This window comes from Mus caroli, unplaced genomic scaffold (genome assembly GCF_978045245.1).
Source record: "Mus caroli unplaced genomic scaffold, Mus_caroli_1 scaffold_2, whole genome shotgun sequence".
NCBI lineage: Eukaryota > Metazoa > Chordata > Mammalia > Rodentia > Muridae > Mus > Mus caroli.
In genome coordinates this window covers 58,141,725-58,164,413 of record NW_028227257.1, presented here as the reverse complement: position 1 = coordinate 58,164,413, position 22,689 = coordinate 58,141,725, and the positions used below count along the sequence as shown (strand labels likewise).

Below are 22,689 nucleotides of genomic sequence, written 5' to 3'. Positions count from 1 at the left end.
GGGGCGGATGTGGGAGTTGAGAAAGGGAAAGAATATGATCAAAATATATTTATGAAAATTTTTAATAAAAATGAACATGGATACAGAGAAGAATGGCACAAATATTGTATTTTCAAGACTGCAATCTCTTTAACATCCCTTGTAGAATAGTGATAAAGTCAGCACCAAGAATTTGACTCTATGGGCTGGAGAGATGGGTCAGTGGTTAAGAGCACAGAGAACTGGGTTCAATTCCCAGCAGCCATAGTGTAACTGTCTATAACTCCAGTCTCTGCAAGCACTGCACACACACAGGGTGCACAGGCATATATGCAGGCAAAACACCCTCATACACAAAATAATAAAGCGTTTTTAACAACAAGAACCTGGCTGTACAGAGCAGTCTGTTTCACCAAGTGAAAGTGCTTTGCAGCCCAGCAGTGTTCACTGTGTAGCTCGCTGCAGGTGCCTTGCTGATTACAGAAAGTCTAAGCCTTTCAACACCTTACAGAAGTAAGTATACCCACTTTACAGATACAGACAGTAAGGCTCAAGAGAAACACTGAACCAGTCTAATTTAACCACAAAGCTTAGGGTTTGCATCTTCTTTTTATATTTATTTACTTATTGGGGTTAGGGAGGGTTCAGGCATCCACAGAAGGCTGTGGAAATCACATTTCTCCAGCCCAAAGCTAAGGTTTTAATAACTCATTATCCCACAACAAAGGAAGATTTGGGCCAGGATCGTGAATGGGAAAAGCAAAGTATGTGCGTGAGTGAAGACGGACGGTTGTGTAGAGTGAGGGCTGTCACACTTGAGAAAGGAAGAGGGCTGTGGAAGTTGTTGGTGCAAAGATCTGGAGGAGTGATTTCAGATGCTGACAAAGCCCAGAGTGTGACTATGAGAAAGGACAGCTGGAGGGAAAAGTCACAATGATGCCAAAGAACAAGACCCAGCTATTCAGGGCGCTGAGCAGAAAAGAACACTTGAGCTGGAAAAACAAACTGTCAGGTGAGTTCTCAAAGAGCATTTCAAACTTTATTTAAAAGAAAAAAGAGAAACAGGAAATAATTTAAAAGTACACAGTGAAGTACTAAACTGTGGCTCAGAAGCAGAAGTGCCAAAAAAAGTTGGAAGAGAAGAAAGTCATGAAATAAGACAAGAACAGGTTGAGTGAACTAAGTCTTAAAACCAGGGCCAGGCAGGGTAATCTTAGCATCAGGAGGCTGATATGAGTTTGGGAGTGGCCTGGAAGGCATAGCGAGACCTTGTATTAAACAAACAAACAAAAAAACAAACTAAGTAAATGAGGTCACACCATCTCCCCCAGGGGAGAGCCCATCAGTGTCTACTTGTTTTCAGAACAAAGTCAAAACATAAATACATAAGTAGCCGTTTAAAGCAAACTGGGGCTTGGAGTCTCTTGGTGGCAGACGTCTGGCTTGCTGACCATGACTGAGGCTCTGGTCTTGATCCCTGGCCCCAAGAGAAAACATTAGAGCTGTGAAGACTCCCAGCAGGTATGTAAAAATAAATTTACCCTTTCTAAGAACTGAACAATAAGCAATACAACTCATGAAAAGCACTCCCAACCACTCATGGACTGATCTTATTCACATCAAGGTGGAACTGAAAGACTAGATTGTTTTGAATGACTGTATATATTGTCAGCTCAAAAATGCTGAAAGGCAGCCAGGTAGTGGTGGCGCGTGCCTTTAATCCCAGCACTTGGGAGGCAAAAGCAGGCAAATCTCTTGAGTTTGAGATCAGCCTGATCTACAGAGTGAGTTCCAGGACAGCCAGGGCTACACAGAGAAACCCTGTCTCAAAAAACCAAACCAAACCAAACCAAACCAAACCAAACCAAACCAAACCAAACCAAACCAAATGCTAAAAGGCCTATTTCCATATTATTGAGTTACATGAGAAGATTATAAAACCAAGCTATTGGAAAAGCCACACAAGCAAGCAGTCAGCATTGCCTGAGGAGGTTCTCAGTTCCTCAGAGGAAAACACCTGTGGGAATCCCCAGGAGGAAAAGCTAGCTGAATATATCTCGTCAGACTCCTCTAAGAGGAGCACGAGTCCCAGTGCTGCCAGGCTCCCAGCCACACACCCAGCAAATCCAACAGCAGCTGAATTCCATTCTCTTCTACTCTTAAATGGGACAAGGAGTAGGGGTGATATATAAAAAGTGAGCCTCTTAACACTGCACAATCCTGATTATTTTGACATAACCTTTACATAATACCACCTATGTGGAAACCAAAGCTTTGATATACAAGCCAAAATACAAAGGCAGCCACAATCATTTATACACACTCTTGTACAGTAACAGTCTTACTGTAGGAGCCATAATTAGGTCTAACTGCATAGCAAAGAGGTTTTAAAAAAAAGCTAAGGACTATATTTTAAACCTTTTATGGGTCTATTTACCTCAAATGAGAAATTTTAGCCATCTGCCTACCTGAAATACAAATGTAGGTTAAGAGCAACTGCAGTACTGGCTGAGCTGACAAGCACCAGAACATCCAAGTCCTGAGACACTCTCAGGGATGTAAAGGAAGAGACGCTGGCGGGCTCCAGCTGCTCACAATCTTCTCTGAGAAGAGCCAGGTCCACTCGCGCTACCTGTGTGCCATCCATAGTGTTAAAAATATCTGAGTTAGAGTTAAAGAAGTGTCAGTTTATAAATGCGCAGGACCCTTTAAATCATAAGGTTGTCTGAATGGTTACCACCTCGCAGGTACAGCAGGAGGGCTGGAAAGAGGGCATTCTCCAGTGCAGTAACCAGATGACTGAGAGGCCAGAGGCTTAACAAGCCGATGCACAGTTCTTCCTACCTGCTGCTTACCTTCCTGTTCCAGAAGGGTAAACCCAATCTAACATTACACATTAGCCAATACCCAAATGTTGTCTCAACATGCAACCAACATTAAAAGCTGAGATATTTGTTTTCTTGTAAGTCACCAAAATCTTACCTACACTTAGAATACAACTAAATTTGGATAATAAATTTTCTTTCTTTCCTCCCTTTTTCCCTTTTTTTTTTGTTCTTTCCTTCTCTGCCTCCTGAGTGCTGAGATTAAAGGTGTGCGCCACCACCACTGGGCTTGATTACTGCATTTTCATCAGAAACACTTGAGTGACAGCTGAAATGCTAAGAGAAAGCGGGCAGGAGATGAAGCTAAGCAGACTACTTATCTAGCTCGATAAAGCCTGGGTTCAGTTCCCCAATACCATATAATCTGCAGAATGGCTCAAGCCTGTCATCCCAGGACTTGGGAGATAAAGGAAAGGTCAGGTGTTCAAGGCCATCCTTGGTTAAATACTGAGTACAAGTCCAGTCTTGGCTACATTTGACCTGGTTTTTTTTTTAAGTTTGAAAAGTTAAGTTTATTCTAAATATACTTAAACTCTCTAATAACTGAACAAAGTATCAGCTTTTAAACCTAATAAAATAAAATTAAGTATCCATATGCCTAGATAATTTCAAATGTTCAGCAGCCGCACACGCATGACATCTACTGGAGTAGACAGGAAAGCTCTATAATTTGGCAACAAAAATTAACTCAATTTAGTATTTTATAACATTTTTGTACAAAAACTATATTAAAAAAAAATCACCACTTTATGGAAGCTAAGAAGGATTGAGTTAGAGGCTAGCCTAGGCTACAAACTTGAGTTCTCAGTTACAGAGACCCTGTTTCAAAAGCTCAAAACAGAAGGATGTGGTGGCACAGGCCTTTGATATCAATATTCAAGAAGTAGAGGCAAGGGAATCTCTGTGAGTTCAGAGGCAGCTTGGTCTACACAGTGAGTTCTAGAGTAGCAAGGGCTACACAGTAAGACCCTGCCTCAAAAATAGATAAATATTTAGTTAATTAGATAGAAAGAAAGATAGATATACAGACAGATAGACAGACAAAGAGATAAATACATGGCTAGGGATTGCAGCTCAGTGGTACAACATTTGAATGGCACATATGAGGCCTCTGGTCCAAAACCATAAGGAAAGGAAAGGTCGACCTTTATTCAGAAATAAAGGTCTAAAACCATGTAAGAGGTCAGTTTTCCAACCTTCAAAATAATTTTGCTAATAGATACATAGTATAGTATTTTCAGAAATTATTAATGCAAAACATTCACTGAAATGATGGAGTTATATGGATTGGTAATGCATCCTTGTAACGCTAGTCGTTGGGTATTTGAGGCCTTAGAAAAAGAAAGAACAAGATGGAATCATCGCTGGACAAAAACATTTTCAGAGATTATCATCCCCTGATAATTCTCACTAAAATCTAACCACTTTCCCTTCGCTCCAGTTCCCCAAACTGAGATTGTAAACGGCTCAGCTTCCTACACAGTCTCTTCTCCTACACCCTGATCAACATTTACAGTCAAGGATACAGATCCAGCCCACTGTGCTCAGAACAAAAAGAAATCTCTCGCAGAGCTGTGCATCAATGATCGTGTCCACTGCCTGTGCAGGCAGGGGCAGTGAGAGGCAGTCCAGCACTGGGACCCCAGGTTCTTTTCCCGGAAACACAACACGTAGGATGAGACATCTGTTGATGAGCAGTAATGACGTGTTGTTGTGAAATGACAGAATTCTCAAAGACTTGAAGGAAATACCTATGAAGCAAAAGGATATTATCTTAATCACTGATCACAATTTCACAGTTGGTAAGTGTGACCTTATAACAATAGAAAAAAAAAAAAAAACCACCACCACCACCAACAACAGATAAAACAAAGAGGGAAACTGCACTCATTCCAACGCAAGAAAAAGAAGGAGCCGGGCAGTGGAGGCACATGTCTTTAATCCTAGCAGTTGGGAGGCAGAGGCAGGTGGATTTCTGAGTTTGAGGCCAGCCTGGTCTACAGAGTAAGTTCCAGGACAGCCAGGGCTACACAGAGAAACCCTGTCTCGAAACACACACACACACACACACACACACACACACACACATAAACACACACACAGAGAAACCCTGTCTCAAAACACACACACACACACACACACAAAAGAAGGAACCTTATAGTCAAAGGTAGAAAGGATGCTACTGTAGTGAAAGTGGAGGTCCAGGGGCTTAGATTTCTGTTGCCTCCTGCAGCTTATCAGGCCAAGATAGTCAACAGCTATACAACCAGTCTAAGTCCACACTGTCCAATTAAAATTCATGACTCATCAATCCATTGGACAGATGAGATTCAATGTGACTAGCAGCCAAAGAAACATGAAATCAATTTAATATGTATTATTTGGTTCATTACATATAAAATATCTTTCCAATATGGAATTCATATAAAAATTATTAATGAGCTACTCTACTTTCCTTATACTAAGACTTTAAAACCTGGAATGTAAAACCTGACTGGGGGTACAGCTATTCAAGAGGCAGGAGGATTTTAAATCCAGGACCAGCTTAGGTAGCTTGGTGATACTCTGCCTGAAAATAAGAGCAAGAAAGGCCTGGGGCCTGGGTATGTAGCTCAATGACTGAGTGACAGCCTAGCATGCATAAGGCCATGGGTTCAATTCCCAATATCCCTCTAAAAAAACAGATGGATGTATGATTTCTTCTCCCCCCGACCCCCATCCTTTTTGAACTTCTCCTGACTTCTCACCAATAGCTGGTCATGGTGGCACACTCCTGACATCCCAGCACTTGTGAAGCTGATGGAGGAGGACCACATGTTTGAGGGTGGCCTGTGCTACACAGTCACACTGTCTAAGAAAGGAAGCAAAAGTCCCAGACTTAAAATGACACTTACTGACACCTTGATCTTCAGTGAGCTTCTGCAGTGTCCTCCCACAACAGCCGTGTAATAAGGCTGCGTCACATCTTCCATCTCTCAAGTCAAATTCATATACGAGCAGCTCATAATCTTCTCTGGCAACAAGCAGCTTGGGCCTGTCTCTCGATGTGCTGTTCTGAGACTCCTCCCATAGGAACCTAGGAAAAAAAGCTTAGGTTTATTGTGTTTCTATACCCACAATCCCACTAACCACAATAGTGGGGACCAATGGGCAGAACAAGAACAGCTTAGTTCACTGCCAGCACCAATTCCACAATCCAGCCTAAGGGAATGAAAACGACCTCACAACTTTCTTCCCTTCCCTTCTCTTCCCTTCCCTTCCCTTCCCTTCCCGTCTCCTAACTTCTTCCCATTCTGTCCCTCTACACTGAGAGTGGGGGTATGAAGTGAACACAGAGCAAGAAACTGTTCCCTTTAGCTTTTTAAACGTCTTTTAAAAACCTACTTATTCTTTGTAGCCCTGGCTGTACTGGTACTTGCTATGAGGACCAGGCTGGCCTCAAACTCACAGAGATCCACCTGTTTCTTCCTCCTGAGTGCTGGGATCAAAGGAATGTGCCACCATACCCAGTTGTAAATTTATTCCTTATAAAGTATATTACTTATTATGATCAATGAAATGGGCTTATACAGCTGGGGAATACTTGTTCACAAATATAGTAACTGCAGTTCCAGGGGATCTGACACCCTCTCCTGGTCTCTGCTGGTACCATGCACATGATGCATATATATACTTGCAGGCAAACACTCACAAACAAAAAATAAATAATGTTTTAAATGGGCTTTGACTGAATTGGATTATTTTAGATTTAAAAATTAATTATTTACATCTGCAGTCTTTGAATACTCCAGAATGCTATGGTACAGAACAACCCTCCCTAATAGAACTTTGCGATGATACAAATGTTCTTTTTCAGTGCTGTTCAAGACAGCCAACAACCCGTGGGCAGATATGGCTACAGGGCACTTCTACTGTGGGTACTGCAACAAAGAACTGTTACAGTAAAAACGGTCCAGCTTAGCCACATGTGGTTGGCTAATGACTATTATACTAGACAGCATAGTCACCAAAGTTGGCTAGCAAGGACAGAGAGAGACTAATTATATTACATTATATTTTAAAATAAACCTAAGGGCTGTAGAAGTTGCTTAGGGGCTAAAGAGCTAGCTCCACAGGCTGGAGAGTGGCACTTGGATACTCAGAACCCACATGAGAGCCAGTCAGGCTTGGTGGCCTGGCTGCCTGTAATCCTAGCACTCAGGAGTCAGAGACAAAAGATCCTGGGGACAAGCTAGCCATCTAGACCAGCTCAAGCCTGTGAGCTCTTGGTTTCAGATCGAGACTCTGACTCTGAAATGAAGTGGAGGGCCAGCAATGGTTCATCAGGGAAGAGCACATGCATGTGCTTTGCAACCTGAGTTGGATCTCTGAACTCCATGTCAAGGTGGATGCAGAGAACCAACCGCACAGAGTTGTTTTCTTACCTCCACAGTTTTACGCTGTCCCATGTTCGCGAGCACGTGCACACACACCCAAACATTAATAATAATAAATTAAAATTTCAAATTACTGTGGCGAGCAATCTAGGAAGACACCCAATATCAATATCAGGCCTCCACATGTATACATGCACACATTCACACACATGTAAAAACTAAAATAAAAAGGTCCAAGCCAGGCATAGCAACATTGTCTTAGCTACAGAAGGCCGAGGAAGGGTCTCTTGAACCCAGAAACTGAACACCCTAAGCAACATAGCAAGACTCTATCACTGGGTTGAAGAGATGGCTCAGCGGTTAAAAGAGTGCAGACTGCTCTTCCAAAAGTCCTGAGTTCAAATCCCAGCAATCACATGGTGGCTCACAACCATCTGTAACGAGATCTGATGCACTCTTCTAGTGTGTGTCTGAAGACAGCTACAGTGTACTCATAGTAATAAAATAAATAAATCTTAAAAAAAAAAAGACTATCACTAATATGTATGAACCAGATCTGGTGACTCGATAGTAATCACTTTCTTTAGTGGCTGAGACAAGAAGACTGACTTTGGGGACAGTCTGGGCTACAGAGAAAGACCTATCTTAAGATTAGTCAATATGGCCCAACTCTGAAAACACTAAAAGAGATGAGGCTACCACTCTGATAGTTTCAGCTTCTTTTAACTGGAGAGATGGCTCAGTGGTTAAGAGCACTGACTGCTCTTCTGAAGGTCCTGAGTTCAAATCCCAGCAACCACATGGTGGCTTACAACCATCTGTAATGACATCTGATGCCCTCTGATGTGTCTGAAGACAGCTACGGTGTACTTACATAAAATAATAAATAAATCTTAAAAGAAAAAAAAAAAAAGAAACACTGACAGTTCCCATTTCTGCCTTTATATACCAAGAATATATACCAACACACAGGCTCGCCAACACACACCAGACATGAGAACAGGAGAAAGCTGGGATGGAAGTACATGCTTATAATTCCAGCACTGGACAGGTAGAGCTAAGAGGGTTGGGAGCTCACAGGCATCCTTGGGTCCAGGCCAGCCTGAGCTCCATGAGACCATATCTCAAGGGGGGTAAAAAGATGGGTTAAAATACTTGCTGACTTAGCAAACTCATCTTGTGTCTATAGAGCTGTTGAAGAACCTGGAGACTCAAAGTGAGATACCTGTTGGCTATACAGTCTCATACAGACAGATCCTAAAATACTTACTTCCCTTTATTAAAAAGGTCAGCATATACTCAGGGGATTTCTAAACTTTATGATGTAAACTGTTTTATGAAAAGTGGAAAGCAATATAATATTGTAATTCTCTACCTTCTCAATCCATGGGAGTCTCATGTCTAAGAAACAGCAGACATGCCAGGTGTGGAGATACAAGCCTGTAATCTCAGCATTAGAAGGGGTAAAACAGGAGGATTGTTTATTGCAAGCCAATCTGGCTATATCTTGAGACTGTGATTTAAAAATGGAAGACGTAGGGCTGGAATACCCTTCAGTGACCTCAGAGCACTTTCATAAGTGAATGGACAAGTTTACAGAGGAGCAGGGGCAGGAGTGGGGGTGGTGGTGGCTGTGTTTGCAAGAAAACATTGTTAGAGACAAAAAAAATGGATATTTGAAATGCTTTTGAAATAAGCCTTATCTGGCATTTTAAAACAAAGTAGTCAGCCTAGTAGTGCAGGCAGAGGCAGGCCGATCTCTGTAGGCTCCAGGCTATATTTTGAGTTCTAGACTACCTAGGGATACATAGTGAAGAGGGGGAGGAGGAGGTAGAGATAGACTTAGAACTCCTTTCGGTGACAATCTGTATTGAATTAAAGAAACAGGACCTGTGCTGAGACCCATCCAGGGTTTGCAGGGGCTATCGAGGAGTGAGACATCTTCTCTGTCCACCCAGGAAGTGAGCCAGTGAGTTGCAACAAGGTGAGGATTTCACTTCGGGATGGGAAAGGTTCCGAGAGGCACGGGGCTGGATCCTGAGGAGGCTCCCCAGTGGTTCATCCTCTCCCACCAACCCACGGGCCGGCGAGAGGCGAGCCCAGGACTCCCCTCCGGAGCGGCTCAGATTTCAGCCTCCTCCCACAGTCTGCAGCCGTCCCGCAGCACTTACTGCCTAAAGGGGCCTGGGAGGCAGCAGCTGCTTCCACCCCTGCTGCCCGGCGCCAAGGAAAGCACTTGGAGACTGCCCGCAGCCGTCAGGCTCCCCAGGGCCTCCAGCTCTCGGTGCAGCTGCGCCCGTGGTCCCAGCTGCGCCGTCTCCTCAGCAGGGATCCGCACCAGCAGCATGGGTAGGACCCGCTCCATGGCCCCGGCACAGCCGGGGGAGGCAGCACTTCCGGGCCCTGGCTGGGCAGCCATCTTGGCCCGGGCGGTCCTTCCGGTAGAGGCGCCCGAATGCGTCATGGACCTGCGCAGTGATTCGGACCTTGTGACTCTCACGTGGACGGAGAGGCGGTCCTGCGCCCGGCATTTGCTCAGCTTGGGGTGGAGGCGGCTCTAAACGGAATCCTGCAAAAAACACGCCTGCCCCTCCCTACTCAGCTCAATTCAATAATAGGTCGGGGCCTTTCAGCTTGCTTGTGCTGTCCTTGCTACCAAAGATTTCTAAGGCAGGTGCTTCTTACTCAATTGAAACCCTGTTGCTGGCTCCTCTTCACTTTTTGTGCTGCTCGGTTAACAGGCATCTGGTAGTGCGGTTTTCTTGGTAGCAAGTACTCTTTTAAAGTCTAGAACTATTAAAGAACCCTCTACCATTAAAACAAACAAAAAAAAAAAAAACAAAAACAGGGCTTCAAAACAGACCCCCATCCCCGGCTTCGAGAAATCGGCCCCTACGGAGTGGTATGGAGTTTTGGAAAGCAACTATCTCCGTCAGATGCCTGGGATCCCAGAGTTTGAAAAATCAATCTGACTCATTTCCCCCATCAGGAAGTTTTGAAGAGCAGTTTACCAAAAAAAACATTCTCCAAGCCCTTCCTCCTCCTGACTGCAAAAACTAATTTTCAGACACTTCGAGGTGAATTTTCTTGTACCCGTGGGTACCCAGTCTCAGGATTTGGGAGTGTAAACTTCTCAGACCAATAGATCTCCTTTTGAGGTCAAACAATCTATTCTTTGTGGTCCTCCACCAAGGACTCTTTGTTACAATCACGAAGGTTAACATGGAGATTGATGTCAAACGATATCCTTTGTAACACATGGATGCATACAGAGTAGAGATGGTGAAATAGTTCACCTTTCAGTTTCTTCTGTTTTTCTCAGGGAAGTACAATCCGATACAGAAGAGATGGGGTAGAGAGCTGAGAGGTATTTAAAAGGCATTTGGTCAAGCTATTTATTTGATAAAGGTTCTCTAGTGGCCTTAGACACCTGATCCTCCTTCACCAGCCTTTCAGGTTCTAGGAATACAGGGTTATGCCTCCATGCCTACTTAACAGTGTCTTTCTGGGGGCTGGAGAGATGGCTTAGTGGTTAAGAGCATCGACTGCTCTTCCAAAGGTCCTGAGTTCAAATCCCAGCAACCACATGGTGGCTCACAACCATCCTAACAAGATCTGACACCCTCTTCTGGAGTGTCTGAAGACAGCTACAGTGCACTTACATGTAATAAATAAATAAATCTTAAAAAAAAAAAAGTGTCTTTCTAACACAGCCACTTCTACAATCTGAAGATTTTGACTTAATGGCAACCTGCTAACATGCCTTCCTGGCTCAGTCTAAAGTCTAAAGCCCCTCTCTATTCCAGTCACTCTCAAATCATAGTATTTATGACTAATTGACATTTTATGTCAATTCCTGGCCAATCTCTATGTAAGCCTGGAAATAGCAGAGACCTGTGCACCACTGTTATCTTCCTGCCTGAATCCCAGCCTGGCTCATAAAAGGTACTTTAGTATTTCTTGATGAATGCAGGACTTCATTTGACAAAATGCTGCCATGTTCTTTCTCTTTCTTTTTTTTAAATTTACTTTATTTATGAGTACACTGTAGCTGTCTTCAGACACACCAGAAGAGGGCACGAGATCTCATTACAGATGGTTGTGAGTCACCATGTGGTTGCTGGGAATTAAACTCAGGACCTCTGGAAGAGCAGTGAGTGCTCTTAACCACTGAGCCATCTCTCCAGTCCCCCATGTTATTTTCTTATGTCAAGGAAGATGCTTATATCCAAGTCTCTCAGCCTTGGCTGAACTGTTTGGTTTACATAAAGTCTGGCAACACGGAAGCAACATCCCAGATTAGACTTTTATTAAATACAAGGCCTTTCCCCTTATTAGGAAGGATATTCTTGACATATTCAAAAAAATGTCCTTCGTTGTAATTCCAAACTTACAAACAAGTTTCAACATATCATTTGATATTTCTTTAATCATATCTAAAGTAGTCATGCCTTAATTTTAGGCAAGTCACCTAGACTTTAAGACAGGATATGACAATGTGGCAGGGTCCTCCAACATAACAAAGCATAGGAAATGGCCTCAACTGTCACTGTAGACAGGTGATGGAGTTCCGTTTCTGATATTTCAGCTTCTCACATTAACTAATACATCAGTAGATACAGGCAAGCCTACAAAGAACGAGAGTTAACTGCAAACACAATTCCACTTTACGGTTTAATTCATGCTTGGCTCATTCTAACATCGGGTAAGTTCTGAGGACAGAGATGTTCTCTTATTTCTCTTATAGCCTGGAATAGTCTCTCAACTGTTGTTTGAATGAATTAGTTATTCAACTTTTCAGACTACGGCTCTGAAATAGCACCTACAAATGACCAAACACTGAGAATAAATACAAAGTTGTGGCTGAACAGACCACAGGGCCCTAATGAGTCCAGACTGGGTTACTCAGTAAATACCTGAGTATCTAGAACAACTTTTAGATTTTTGTATTACATTTTCACACACACACACTCCACAGTGAACCTTTGGAGGTCACAGGACAACTTGCAGGAGTCACTTGCCTCATTACATGATATGAATCTACCTGCTGAGCCATCTCACTGACCCAAGAACTTTGTTTTTGTTTGTTTATTTGGTTGGTTTGGTTTGGGGTTTTTGAGACAAAATCTCATATCTCACTATGTAGTCTTGACTGGCTTGGAACTCACCTCTGACCCTAAGTGATAAGACCAAAGGCATGTATGACCATGCCTGGCTCATAGAACTAGGTCTAAAGCTCATTATTCTCCATGATCACAGTTTATAGGAGATTGGATGCACAGACTTGGACTGGGCTTGACAAGGTGAGACTTTGTTTATATAAGCACTTACTCCATTCTGGCTTCCAGCTGCTGAACTAATTGCTTGTCCATGTGATGGCAGAACAGGGGAAGCAGATTCCTGGGGAAGGCTAGAGGCTCCGCCAAGGATGCTGCAGGCAACTGAGCTATCTCCCAGGCAATCAGAATCACCAAGTCTGTCCTAAGGGACAGAAAAGAGAGGCCTAGCAGAGCCTTTATATTTATGCAGGAAACTGATATACAGGCAAAGTCTGTTATTCCTCTTCCACCACTGTAGGCACAGATCCCATCGCAGACAACAATTGAGAGGTAACGTCTGTACGTTTGCTATGCACCTGATGATGCCTATCCATCCTCCTTCCTATTTGACTTTAACTCTAAGGAGTTGATAGTACTACTCCCAGTTGAGGAAACAGACTAAGACGTGAAATGTGTCAAAGTTACATTGCAATAGACAGGTCTGTCTGACTCTAAATGTATTTTCTTTAATTACTATGACCCTGTCCCCTGTGGGAAACCAACATTCCAACATAGGACATTATGTAGGGCAGGAGAAGATTCAGCACTTGACTCTATTCTTCAGGAACTCTTTCCCAGGGCTCCTACACACCAGGGCATTGGCGTGTATTGACAAGGCCTTTACAGTCTTACCAGGCTGCACAGTCACTGCTGGATTGGAGAGAAGGATCCAGGGATACCAGCTGCTCTCCATGACTCAGCAAGGCATATAGCAGAGATATCCCAAACTGTGAGTGAAATACAATTCAAGACAAAATGAGGTCTACAGTTCTACAGGCTCCCCTGGCTTTGCTGTCTTCCTCCAACTTAAAGGACAGGCTTGCGTGTACAGATAGAGAGCAATATACAAGAGCTGCCATATTTTACAGCTAAACAAAGAACTCTTACACACCCAAAGGAACCACTTCCCTGAACTTTCCATGAGCCTTTGAGAGCTGACAAGATGGGGGTCAGGTAGGGAATGAGAAGCCTGGACTCTGGTGCAGGTGTCTGTGGGCCATACTTTCAGAAGCACTACTTTAAGCACACAAGAGCACACAAGAGAATGCCCTAGAAATTGACAGAGACTGTCAAATCTATAGTGGCATACTTAAAAACTTGCTGTTGTAGACTGGGGTGGAGTTCAGTGGTATGGAAAGTGCTGAGTAGACACAGGCCTTGTTTGAATGCTCAGCACAAAGAAAAATAAGACTGTCTTTCCTTTAGTCAGGACATAATATTATAGACACGTGGGATATCTGTCCGCCTCTCCCTCCCTCCCATTCCTTCCCCCCCCCTCTCCTCTAAAGGGTACACAATAAAAGGTTTGGAGACACACCTTTAATCCCAGCACTTGGGAGGCAGAGGCAGGTGGATTTCTGAGTTTGAGGCCAGCCTGGTCTACAGAGTGAGTTCCAGGACAGCCAAGGCAACACAGAGAAAGCCTGTCTTGCAAAACCAAAAAAAAAAAAAAAAAAGGTTTGGAGACTTCCAATGTGGAGGCTCACACCACCTGCAGCCATAGGGAGTCCATCAGAAAAGATATGCCTCTCCACAGGTCTTAGGTCGCGCAGGCTAGCCCTGAACTCACCATAAAGACTTTGAAGTTCTGATACCCTTGCTTCTATTTTTCCTTACAAATAGGAACCACCACATTCAATTTGGGAGCTGCTAGAGATCAAACCCAGGACTTCATACAAACACTCTACCAACCGAGGTAACCCCACCCCCCAAGTCCTATACTGTATGCCATTTCCTCCATGGCATTCCCCACAAGCCCTGCCATATGTTCATGGGCAACAGTGCCAGACAGTACAGGAAGAAAAAAGAAAAAAAGGAGGGGTGAAGGGAGGGAGGGACAAAGGAAGAGAAGGGAGAGAGAGGGAAGGGGGAGAGAAAGAGGAAAGGGGGAAAAGCAGACATCCCTACACACACACACACAACCACGTAAGGATCTGGCATTTACTAAGCTCTCTGCAGATGATCCTGGGCTCACACGGAGGCTGGTTGTTTTGAGACAGGTTTAGAGTGGCCTAACACTTACAGTGCAACTTAAGCTGCTCTTTAACTCATGATCCCCCTGCCTCAGACTCCTGAGTACTAGGACTACACCATGCCCAGTTCTCACTAGACACGGAGAACTGCTGCAGGAGACTTCTCATGCTGTGTAGAGAGAAGCCCATTCTCTTGATTAACTCTTTCTAGTGGTGCCGCATCGACACATGCCAACATGTACGTGTTAAATGCTAAAGATTAGCAGTTCAAGGTTGTCCTTGGTTACATGGAGATTTCTAGGCCAGGCTAAACTAAATGAGACCCTGTCTCAAGAAAATCAAAAGAAACAAAAAGGTATCTGTGGAAAGAAAGGTGTCCCAAGTATATTACCTGATTCTGAAGTACCACAGAGACTGGCCGCTCTGAGGAGCCAGGTGATAGCAACATTAGCCCTTGCATTGCATGGAGGAGCTGATGGAAGGTCAGGTGGCTGATATATTTCCCCAGAGGTTTGAATAGCATGTGTAGACCCTGCAAGAAGATCAGTAAGGAAGGATCTCTCCCAACTCTACTACAGCTCCATCTCCTCATACTTTGCCTCCACTTCCTTTCCTGTTTGACCAGCATTGGGTATCTTCTTGGTCAGGTTCCTCGCCAGGGCTAACACTGCTCATAACTCTCTCTTCCTAACTGTCCTAAAGTACTGACCTATACTTTACAGTGGCTTTCTATGAGATATAGACATGAGACCCACACACACACACATCAGAGGACCCTTGTCTCCTCTCAGACACAGAGCACACTCATTCCTGTATAGCCATTCATCCGTTTTCCTCTGCTCATCATACCTGAAGATGGTCTACCGTTCCTATGGTTGCTCTGTAACTTCCTTATTTAGGGGTGGGCAGCACTACATTACATCTCTAGGAAGAGAGGGGGATGGGGGGATGGACAGATCCCAAACCCATCCAGATCGTCCTCTTTGCTACTCATTGCCACCGCACCTGGTCAGCCATGTCCCTCTGGATCAGGAGGGGCAGATGGTAGGTGATGTACAGGAGGAGGCTAACAGCTTGATCCGGGGGCAGGAAGGGAAGCAGCCGAGCCACCAAAACTTTCCCTTTCCTCACAGACAGCACTTGCAGAAGGTTATCTGCTGCCTCCCTGGAAGGGAGAGAGGAAAGAGTTTTGAGAGTTGTGCCAGGAAAGGAGGATTCATGCAGCAGCAAGGCCAGCGCCTGCTGGTCCTTCTGTTCTGAGGCTGAGGTGGGACTCAGTTTTACTTACTCCAGGTTGTTCTGCTCCTGGGTCTTTAAGGCCTGAAAGAGCTTCTCAACCTGGTTGCTCTGTTCCTGCGTGTGGTAGAGTTGTGCGAGCCCATCATTCTGGCCCTCCTCTATTTTTAGTAACTGAAGGAACATCTGGAAATTTGACAGTGGTGGGAGTGAAATTAATTGAGCATTATCCTATCCTTGAGAATTTGGTCAAGAGCAACCCCCCCCCCCCCGTTATCTTAGCTCACCTTCTCAATCTGGGATAATACCCGAAGCCTCTGGCTGCTCGCAGCTCCTGTATCCTAGGCACAGAGAGGCCCTGGCCATCAGCCACACCATCAATGCAGCTGGAAAAAGGCTAGACACAATCTGACCACATCACTTCCTTACTCTTCCTTCCATCATGATTTAAAACCAAACATGAATGTGTTCTGGACGACCGAGGGTGTGGGGCTGGATTCTGGGATGATCACATACTCCTACCTGCTCTTGAGTTCCGTGAGATACAGCATCAATAGCTCGGCGAGGGCTAAAACATGTTGATACAGCTACCTGGCCCAGGGAACCCTCAATCCGTACCACTGTATAAAGAGAGCCAGAAGGCACATGCTTTCCCATAGGTGCACCCACCCATCCAGATTATCCAGCTCAAGCCAGCAGCCTGGCCATACCTGACTCATAAACTTCAGACTTCTGGATGTAAGGCGTGACCAACTTGAGAGACTCAGCCCTGTTCTTCTGTCCAAGCAGCTCTTTGTCTGCCTGTCTCTTCTCCAGCTTCTGATAGTACTTCTGAGAGTCCAGGGAACAGGCAAAGTGTATGGGCACTTATAAGGTATTTCTAAGGCTCAAAAAAAGTGTACAGAGGTGGACATGCCTTCATTCCCAGGGTAGATAAGGAAACATCTCACAGGATGGAGACAAATCTTGGGTATTTAGAAAACAGTAAAGTACCTGTGTAGGAGACTACAAGGGAAGGATCTTGGGATACTAACTTTAGAAAGATGGATTCTGTCTTGGAGTACCTGTGCCAGCAGCTAAACAGATGTGGCCTCTATGGGCTGGAGAGGGGGTCAGAGAAGGCCAAGGTCAAAAGCTGGGACTAGGGGCCAGAGCCCACCTGGTAGTAGTAATCATCCAGGCGGGGGTTCTCACTCTGCAGTTGAACCATCTGCACTCTTATCACCCAGTCCTTCTCTTTTCGGGTCATGAGGTTAGCATAGGCATCTGAGGCGTCTGGCTCTCGAGACCAAGGCTTCTGGGCGGGGACACTTCTAGCCAGCAGAAACATCCTTTTAGGCCAGCCCTGTCATAGTGGCTTCCCAAGGAGAGGTAAACAGGCAGTGGAGTGCTCTTGAAAGGACTGGAACAGGTGCAGTGTTGGGCAACAGTGATGGGCACTGCTTATGCAGTGGTTTGGGGGAAGAGGACTCATCACAAGGAAATACTCAGTATACATGCAGACGGGTTCCCCTAAACCCTGGTTCTCATCCAGGCCCTACCTTGCTGTTGGACTCCGCCTCCGACGACGCCACCGTTGCTGCTGCTGCTGCAGGATTTGCTGGTGCTGAGGGTGGAGCTGGGTCAGATGACTGGGAAGGCTAAAAGGAAACCAGCAGAGTGGAAATTAGCTGCTCTGCATCCCAATCCATCAGTTCAGACTGGGTAAGCACTGGGCAGTCTAAGGCAGTCCTATACATCTCTATGCCTCCCCCAAATAAAAAAGCAGAAAACTCCACAGTCATTTCCCCATTCCAAGACACGTTTTTCTGTAATCTGGCTGCAGACAATCTAGGCACAATAGACCACCTTTGGCTTGATTAGCAGTTCTCTGTTCTGTCACGTTAGCCAACCTCACTCCTTTAATTCCCCCAAATCGGCTGTTTCTTCATCTGTGAAGGAGCAGAGACTCCACTATGCTTCTGATTTCTGTGTTTTTCTGTTGTAACTGGTAAAAGGTGCAGGTCCTTGGCCACTATGTCTTATGAATTACAGGAAGAACTCAGCTTGATCTGATAATACAGCCTGTTGTTGGTACCTGAGTTTAGGGGGCCACGGGGTCAGTGGGCTGTAGAACAGAAAAGGATCTGGTGAAGGCTGTTGCGGTCCAAAATGATGGGCTGGAGAACTGGCTCTTGGAAACACAGACTGAAAAGGAATTTGCAATAGATAGTCCAGGGACAAGGGGGACAGTTCACAGAGAGGGGAGAATGCTGCCTGGCTCAGGTCATTTCCTGTCTCTGGGTTCCTCACCAGCCTCTTTCCCCTCAATAATTTCAGCCAATGTTTTGCTTTGTTGGGGGAACTGTCAAGACAGCTAGAGAGACTGTTTCCTGCTTTTGTTGACAGTTTGCAACCCCTTAGGAGGTGCCTTTTCAGTGTTTGACTTACAGTGGGGGTGGGGAGGACAGCTTTTGTGTTCTGACTTCAGTCACTGAGGGCAGGGTCCCCCCCCCCTATTTTCTCCTCAAACCCAACAGAGCTTAATTACTTTATAGCTTTCCCTACAGATTTCCTGCTCTTTGGTTTTTGTTTTTGTTTTGTTTTGTTTTTTTTTCACAGTTATGTAATTCGTGGATGACTTCCTGCCCTAAGTTCAATCAATGCTGAGCATCTGTGGAGATATTTTATAATTCTGGATCAAGATGTTGCCTCTAGTAGCACATGTTAAGGCTGTCCTGCACCACCTGGCACACACCAAGCTCGTTTCCAGGACGTGGCTGTCCACCCCATACTGATGCCTCTCTTGGGGTTGCTTCTTCATCTGCAGGGCAAGAAGAAGGGGAGACAACACATTAGAAGCAAGGGACACTCAGTACTTCAGGAGTGAAATGTTCTGTGTTACCTAATCACCTCCTCGCCGGATGGAGACCAGAGCAGACTCACCTGCCACATAAAATGCAGGGAGGCTGGTGATGTCCCCAAGGCACCAGAGGCCTTGACTCTGGGGGAACTGTGCAGCCCTCTCTGGAACAGAAAGGAAGAACTGCCAGACTCAAGTGGACGCCCCCCCCCAACACACACACACACCACACTATCTTCTCATTTTGTTTCCACAGAAACAAGGTTGGGGCATCAAAAGCCAATCATTTCAACAGCCAGGACAGTAACTGCATGGTCTTCTCCTTTACCCTCAAGGCTAAAAAGGCCAGGATCCTCCTCCTTCCTGAGATGATGACTAACAGTTTAGGAATAGGCTGCAGGGGGGTTAAGTCACCTCACTTATACTGGGAAGGTTTTGTTTTTCTCCACTGGTCATGTGACTTTAAGGGAGAATACCAGGAATGGCTGCCGAGACACAGGGGCTGAGACAAAAGTGACTTACCAATAGTAGGACTACTACCTACAGGAGACACAGGACCCTATGGTCCAGCTGGCATTGTGTGTCCAGATGCATGTATAGCTACACATCGTGCATGGCCATGGCATGCATGTGGATAACCTCTGATGTCGGTCTATAGGGCTCTTCCACCTTTGCCTTCTCTCATCAGCCTGGAACTTTGCACAGAGGCTGGGTGAGCTGGCCTTAAGTTTCTAAGGACCTTTCTGTCTCTACCTCCCACCTTGCAGTGGCTGAGGTTAAAGGCACACACTGCTGAATCCAGGGTTCCATACATGTTCTGTGGGAGCTGAACTCAGGTCCTGACATTTACAAGGCAAGGGTTTTACCAACCAGACCATCATCCCAGTCTTGTGGAAAATTGCTTTGGGGTATGTGTGTGTGTGTCTGTTCTGTCCTGTCCATCCATCTATCCATCCATCCATCCATCAGTCCAGGACAGTCTGGTCCCGTCTTTCCTGTCTGATGTCCATTTTGCCCTGTCAGCTTATCTGAATGTCTGCCCTGTTAATTCACCCTATCTGTCTGTCTGTCTGTAAATGGGTCTATCTAATCCAGACTGACTCACAAGTCCTGATCCTTATGTTTCTACCTCAGGAGTCTTAAAGCTAGGATTGCAGGTGTGCACCACTATACCTGACTTAGGATCTGATTTTTGGTAAAAAGACAACTGCAGAAACCTAACCTGGGAGACAGGAGGAAAGAGGGAAGAACAAAAGCCCTAATTCAGTGTCTTACTTGGGATAAAACATGTTAACTCAAATTGGGTCTTAAGAAAGAAGTAGAGGGAACAGAGGAGTATTGAGTGGCAGTCTGCTAAGGCCTAAGTTTGGGACCACACTATCCATACCTGCTGTGGTACTTGGGTATTTTGGAAGGCGCTCACTATGGCTGGATCCCCGAGACCACACCCTTCCTCCTTCACTTCTGGAGCCTGATCTGAACACACAAATTCATCTTCATTCTCCTTCTCTTCCTCCCGTTGGAAGGCACACACTAAGCCTTCTTCAGGAGCCAAGGGGACAGAGAATTTGCTTGGTCTCTGCTGTAAGTGCAGACCTGGGAAGAGGATGGAGACATTGGTGAGAGAATTCTTATCCAGACAGGCTGACACTCAACAGAAACTGTTCAGAAGCCAATCTCTAGGGTCATTTTTAACTACTACCTCTGTGCTGTTCTTAGCTGCACTGGTCCCAGGACACTCCCATATGACCCACAGCAGCACTTGGCAGGTACCAAACACCTTCACTAGGCACATATCATTTCAGTGGTCTGAATGGATGCCATAGGCTTATTTCTCCACCTGCTCCTCCTAATCCAACAAGCCCTTCTGTTGCCTCTTTAAATGAACTAGCCTCAGCTGTCCCAACTCAGTGTCGTTTAACCCGTGTGCTGGATACTTCACATTGTACGTCTGCTGGAAAGTCAGACAGAGCAGGCAGGAGCATTACTGGTAGTTTCCCACATGAGCAAGGAAAAGAAAAGCCCAGAAAACTCTATCTTAGTAGTAAGTGGAAGAGCTTTCACACTGAGTAAGCCTGGTTTCTTAACCACACTGATGCCTCCCTTTTGCCCGTGAACCTCTGGACATTTTCTGTATCCCCCAGCCCACTTGGTACTACCTTCAAGGCATTTCATGTTGGCAGCCTGGTGGGTTCCTTGCCAGCTGTGTCCTCCAGTGATAGAGAAGCCTCTTGAAGGGGGGAGCCTGGGACAGAGAAGAGACCCAGAGACATTCTCTCCCTCAGCCAGTAAAGATGGGTCGCCCTCTAAAACATTCCCATTCCCCTCTCAGCACGGTGGGCAGAGAATATTTACCCCAAGAAGCGAGAATCTGGGCTCTCAGATCAGCACAACCCCCTACCCTCTCATCCCACAAGCTCAACTCCAAGGAGGACAAAAGTGAGGGATTAGGTCAAGCATCAAGAACACAACCAGCCACTTTCTCTGCACAGTGCCACCCTGCTGCGGACACCACCACCTGACTGCTGCTGTCCCTCCCACAGATGAACCATGGCAGCCTGGGCCAGGGCCTGCTTGCTTCTCCTAGCTTTTGAAGGCTCAGCTCTGCCTCTTGCTCACCTGTTAAAGGGCCGGGATGCTTCACTGTGGAGGTGGTGTAGAAGTATGAGAACTCTAATAAAGAAAATCCTTCGTCAGGTGTGGAAGCACAGGCCGGTGATGCCAGTACTTGAGAGATGGAGACAGGAGGCTCAGGAGTTCAAGGGAAGCCTCAGCTACCTAGGAAACTTGAGGCCAGCCTGGACTTCAGAAAGATGTCTCTCAAACAACAACAAAACCAGAACAAACAAGAAAACTCAACTGAGTGTTGTGGTCCACCCTGGACCAGCACTTGGGATGTTAGGAAAGGAAGAATGACTTGGGCTTAAGGCTAACCTGGGCTACATAGTGAATTCCAAGTTGGTTTGTTCTCAAGAGTTTGGCCTTGTCTCAAAAGATTAAAAAAAAATAATAAAAGCAAACCAAATGAAATCCCTTTTGACTGGGGAAGAGAAATATACTGTACATGAAAGCATCCGATTCTGGGAGGACAATTTATTGGGGGCTGACATTTGGGTGGCAAATGCTTTAAAAAGGATTCCTTTCAGAAAGGTTTAGGAATTTTGTGAAGAACTCTGCTTCCATTGGATGCCTTGGTTTTATTCCAATCTCATTAGAGAGGAAAGCTCTGGATACATCTTGAGGAGGCTGCCTCTGCGAAAGGCACCTGGTGATGCTTGAATCCGCACTGGGTTGCATCAACTAGCTAGTTCACCCAGCTGCCGCTGAAGTGAGGCCCTGTAGATTCAGGGGCCAGAGCGTAAGGGTAAGAACACCTTTGCACGAGGCAACACAAACTTACATCTTCTTGGCTGCTTTAACAGAAACTGCTGGACTGTGGGTATGCCACACACACTGCCCTGGCTATTTGTTCTTTCCAATATTAAAACTATCCTAGCAAGTAATATATGCTGCTCACTGCTTCACTCAAAAGCAAAATGAAGATGCAAAGAAAGTGGTTTGAATTGGAATATGATTTCATATGCTTTATTAAATTGTCTACTACAGCAATTCTTCGGATGGAGCAAACAAGCTCAGCTTGAGCTTAGCCTTACCCAGTCCCTTTGTGGCTCCAGGATGTGCCCTCATGTGAGCTCATTGGTCCTTACAGCTTTTTGTTTTCTTTGTAGCTACAGCACTCTCATTATTTATTATTTATTACTATTGTTATTGTCAATTATATTGTATTTTCTATAACTTGTTACTGTGTGTGCATGGTCTAGTGATTGGACCTGGGCTCTCTATGTGCTAGCCAAGTGCTCCACTACTGGAGTTACATTCCCAGCACTTGGGAGGCTGAGGCTGGAAGATTGTCTCCAGTCGGAGATAAGCTGAGACTGTATAGTGAGTTCCAGGACTGCGCTGCATAGTGAAGTGAGTCCTTGTCTCAAAGTAAGCAGATGGAGGAGGGAATGGGCCAGGAGCAAGAGGAAGAAGAGAAACTAACTATCCCAAAAGACTCTGACAGGACCACAACCTGGC

The 22,689-nt window shown here is 45.3% G+C and overlaps 2 protein-coding genes across 2 annotated transcripts in view; both read right to left on the bottom strand.

The window, feature by feature from the left end:
• The window catches only part of Spg11 (SPG11 vesicle trafficking associated, spatacsin), a 62,840-nt gene extending 53,140 nt beyond the window's left edge, over nucleotides 1–9,700 (bottom strand). Inside the window, exons 1-4 of the mRNA XM_085834511.1 lie at nucleotides 9,412–9,700; nucleotides 5,759–5,940; nucleotides 4,391–4,615; nucleotides 2,448–2,640 (exon numbers count right to left, since the gene is read on the bottom strand). Coding sequence (XP_085690637.1) covers nucleotides 2,448–2,640; nucleotides 4,391–4,615; nucleotides 5,759–5,940; nucleotides 9,412–9,659 — 848 coding nt within the window. The 5' untranslated portion in view covers nucleotides 9,660–9,700. The remainder of the gene's footprint in view (nucleotides 1–2,447; nucleotides 2,641–4,390; nucleotides 4,616–5,758; nucleotides 5,941–9,411) is intronic.
• A 1,916-nt stretch (nucleotides 9,701–11,616) lies between these two features.
• Patl2 (PAT1 homolog 2) lies at nucleotides 11,617–20,851 on the bottom strand. The gene is given in 17 exon segments (XM_029474187.2): nucleotides 11,617–11,868; nucleotides 12,572–12,629; nucleotides 12,631–12,721; nucleotides 13,192–13,286; nucleotides 14,923–15,063; nucleotides 15,537–15,696; nucleotides 15,820–15,953; nucleotides 16,055–16,108; nucleotides 16,290–16,387; nucleotides 16,478–16,598; nucleotides 16,927–17,080; nucleotides 17,309–17,407; nucleotides 17,845–17,954; nucleotides 18,505–18,570; nucleotides 18,693–18,773; nucleotides 19,997–20,205; nucleotides 20,769–20,851. Coding segments are annotated over 16 exon segments (1,662 nt in total). The 5' UTR covers nucleotides 20,785–20,851; the 3' UTR covers nucleotides 11,617–11,868; nucleotides 12,572–12,596.
• Between the last annotated feature and the right edge of the window lie 1,838 nt (nucleotides 20,852–22,689).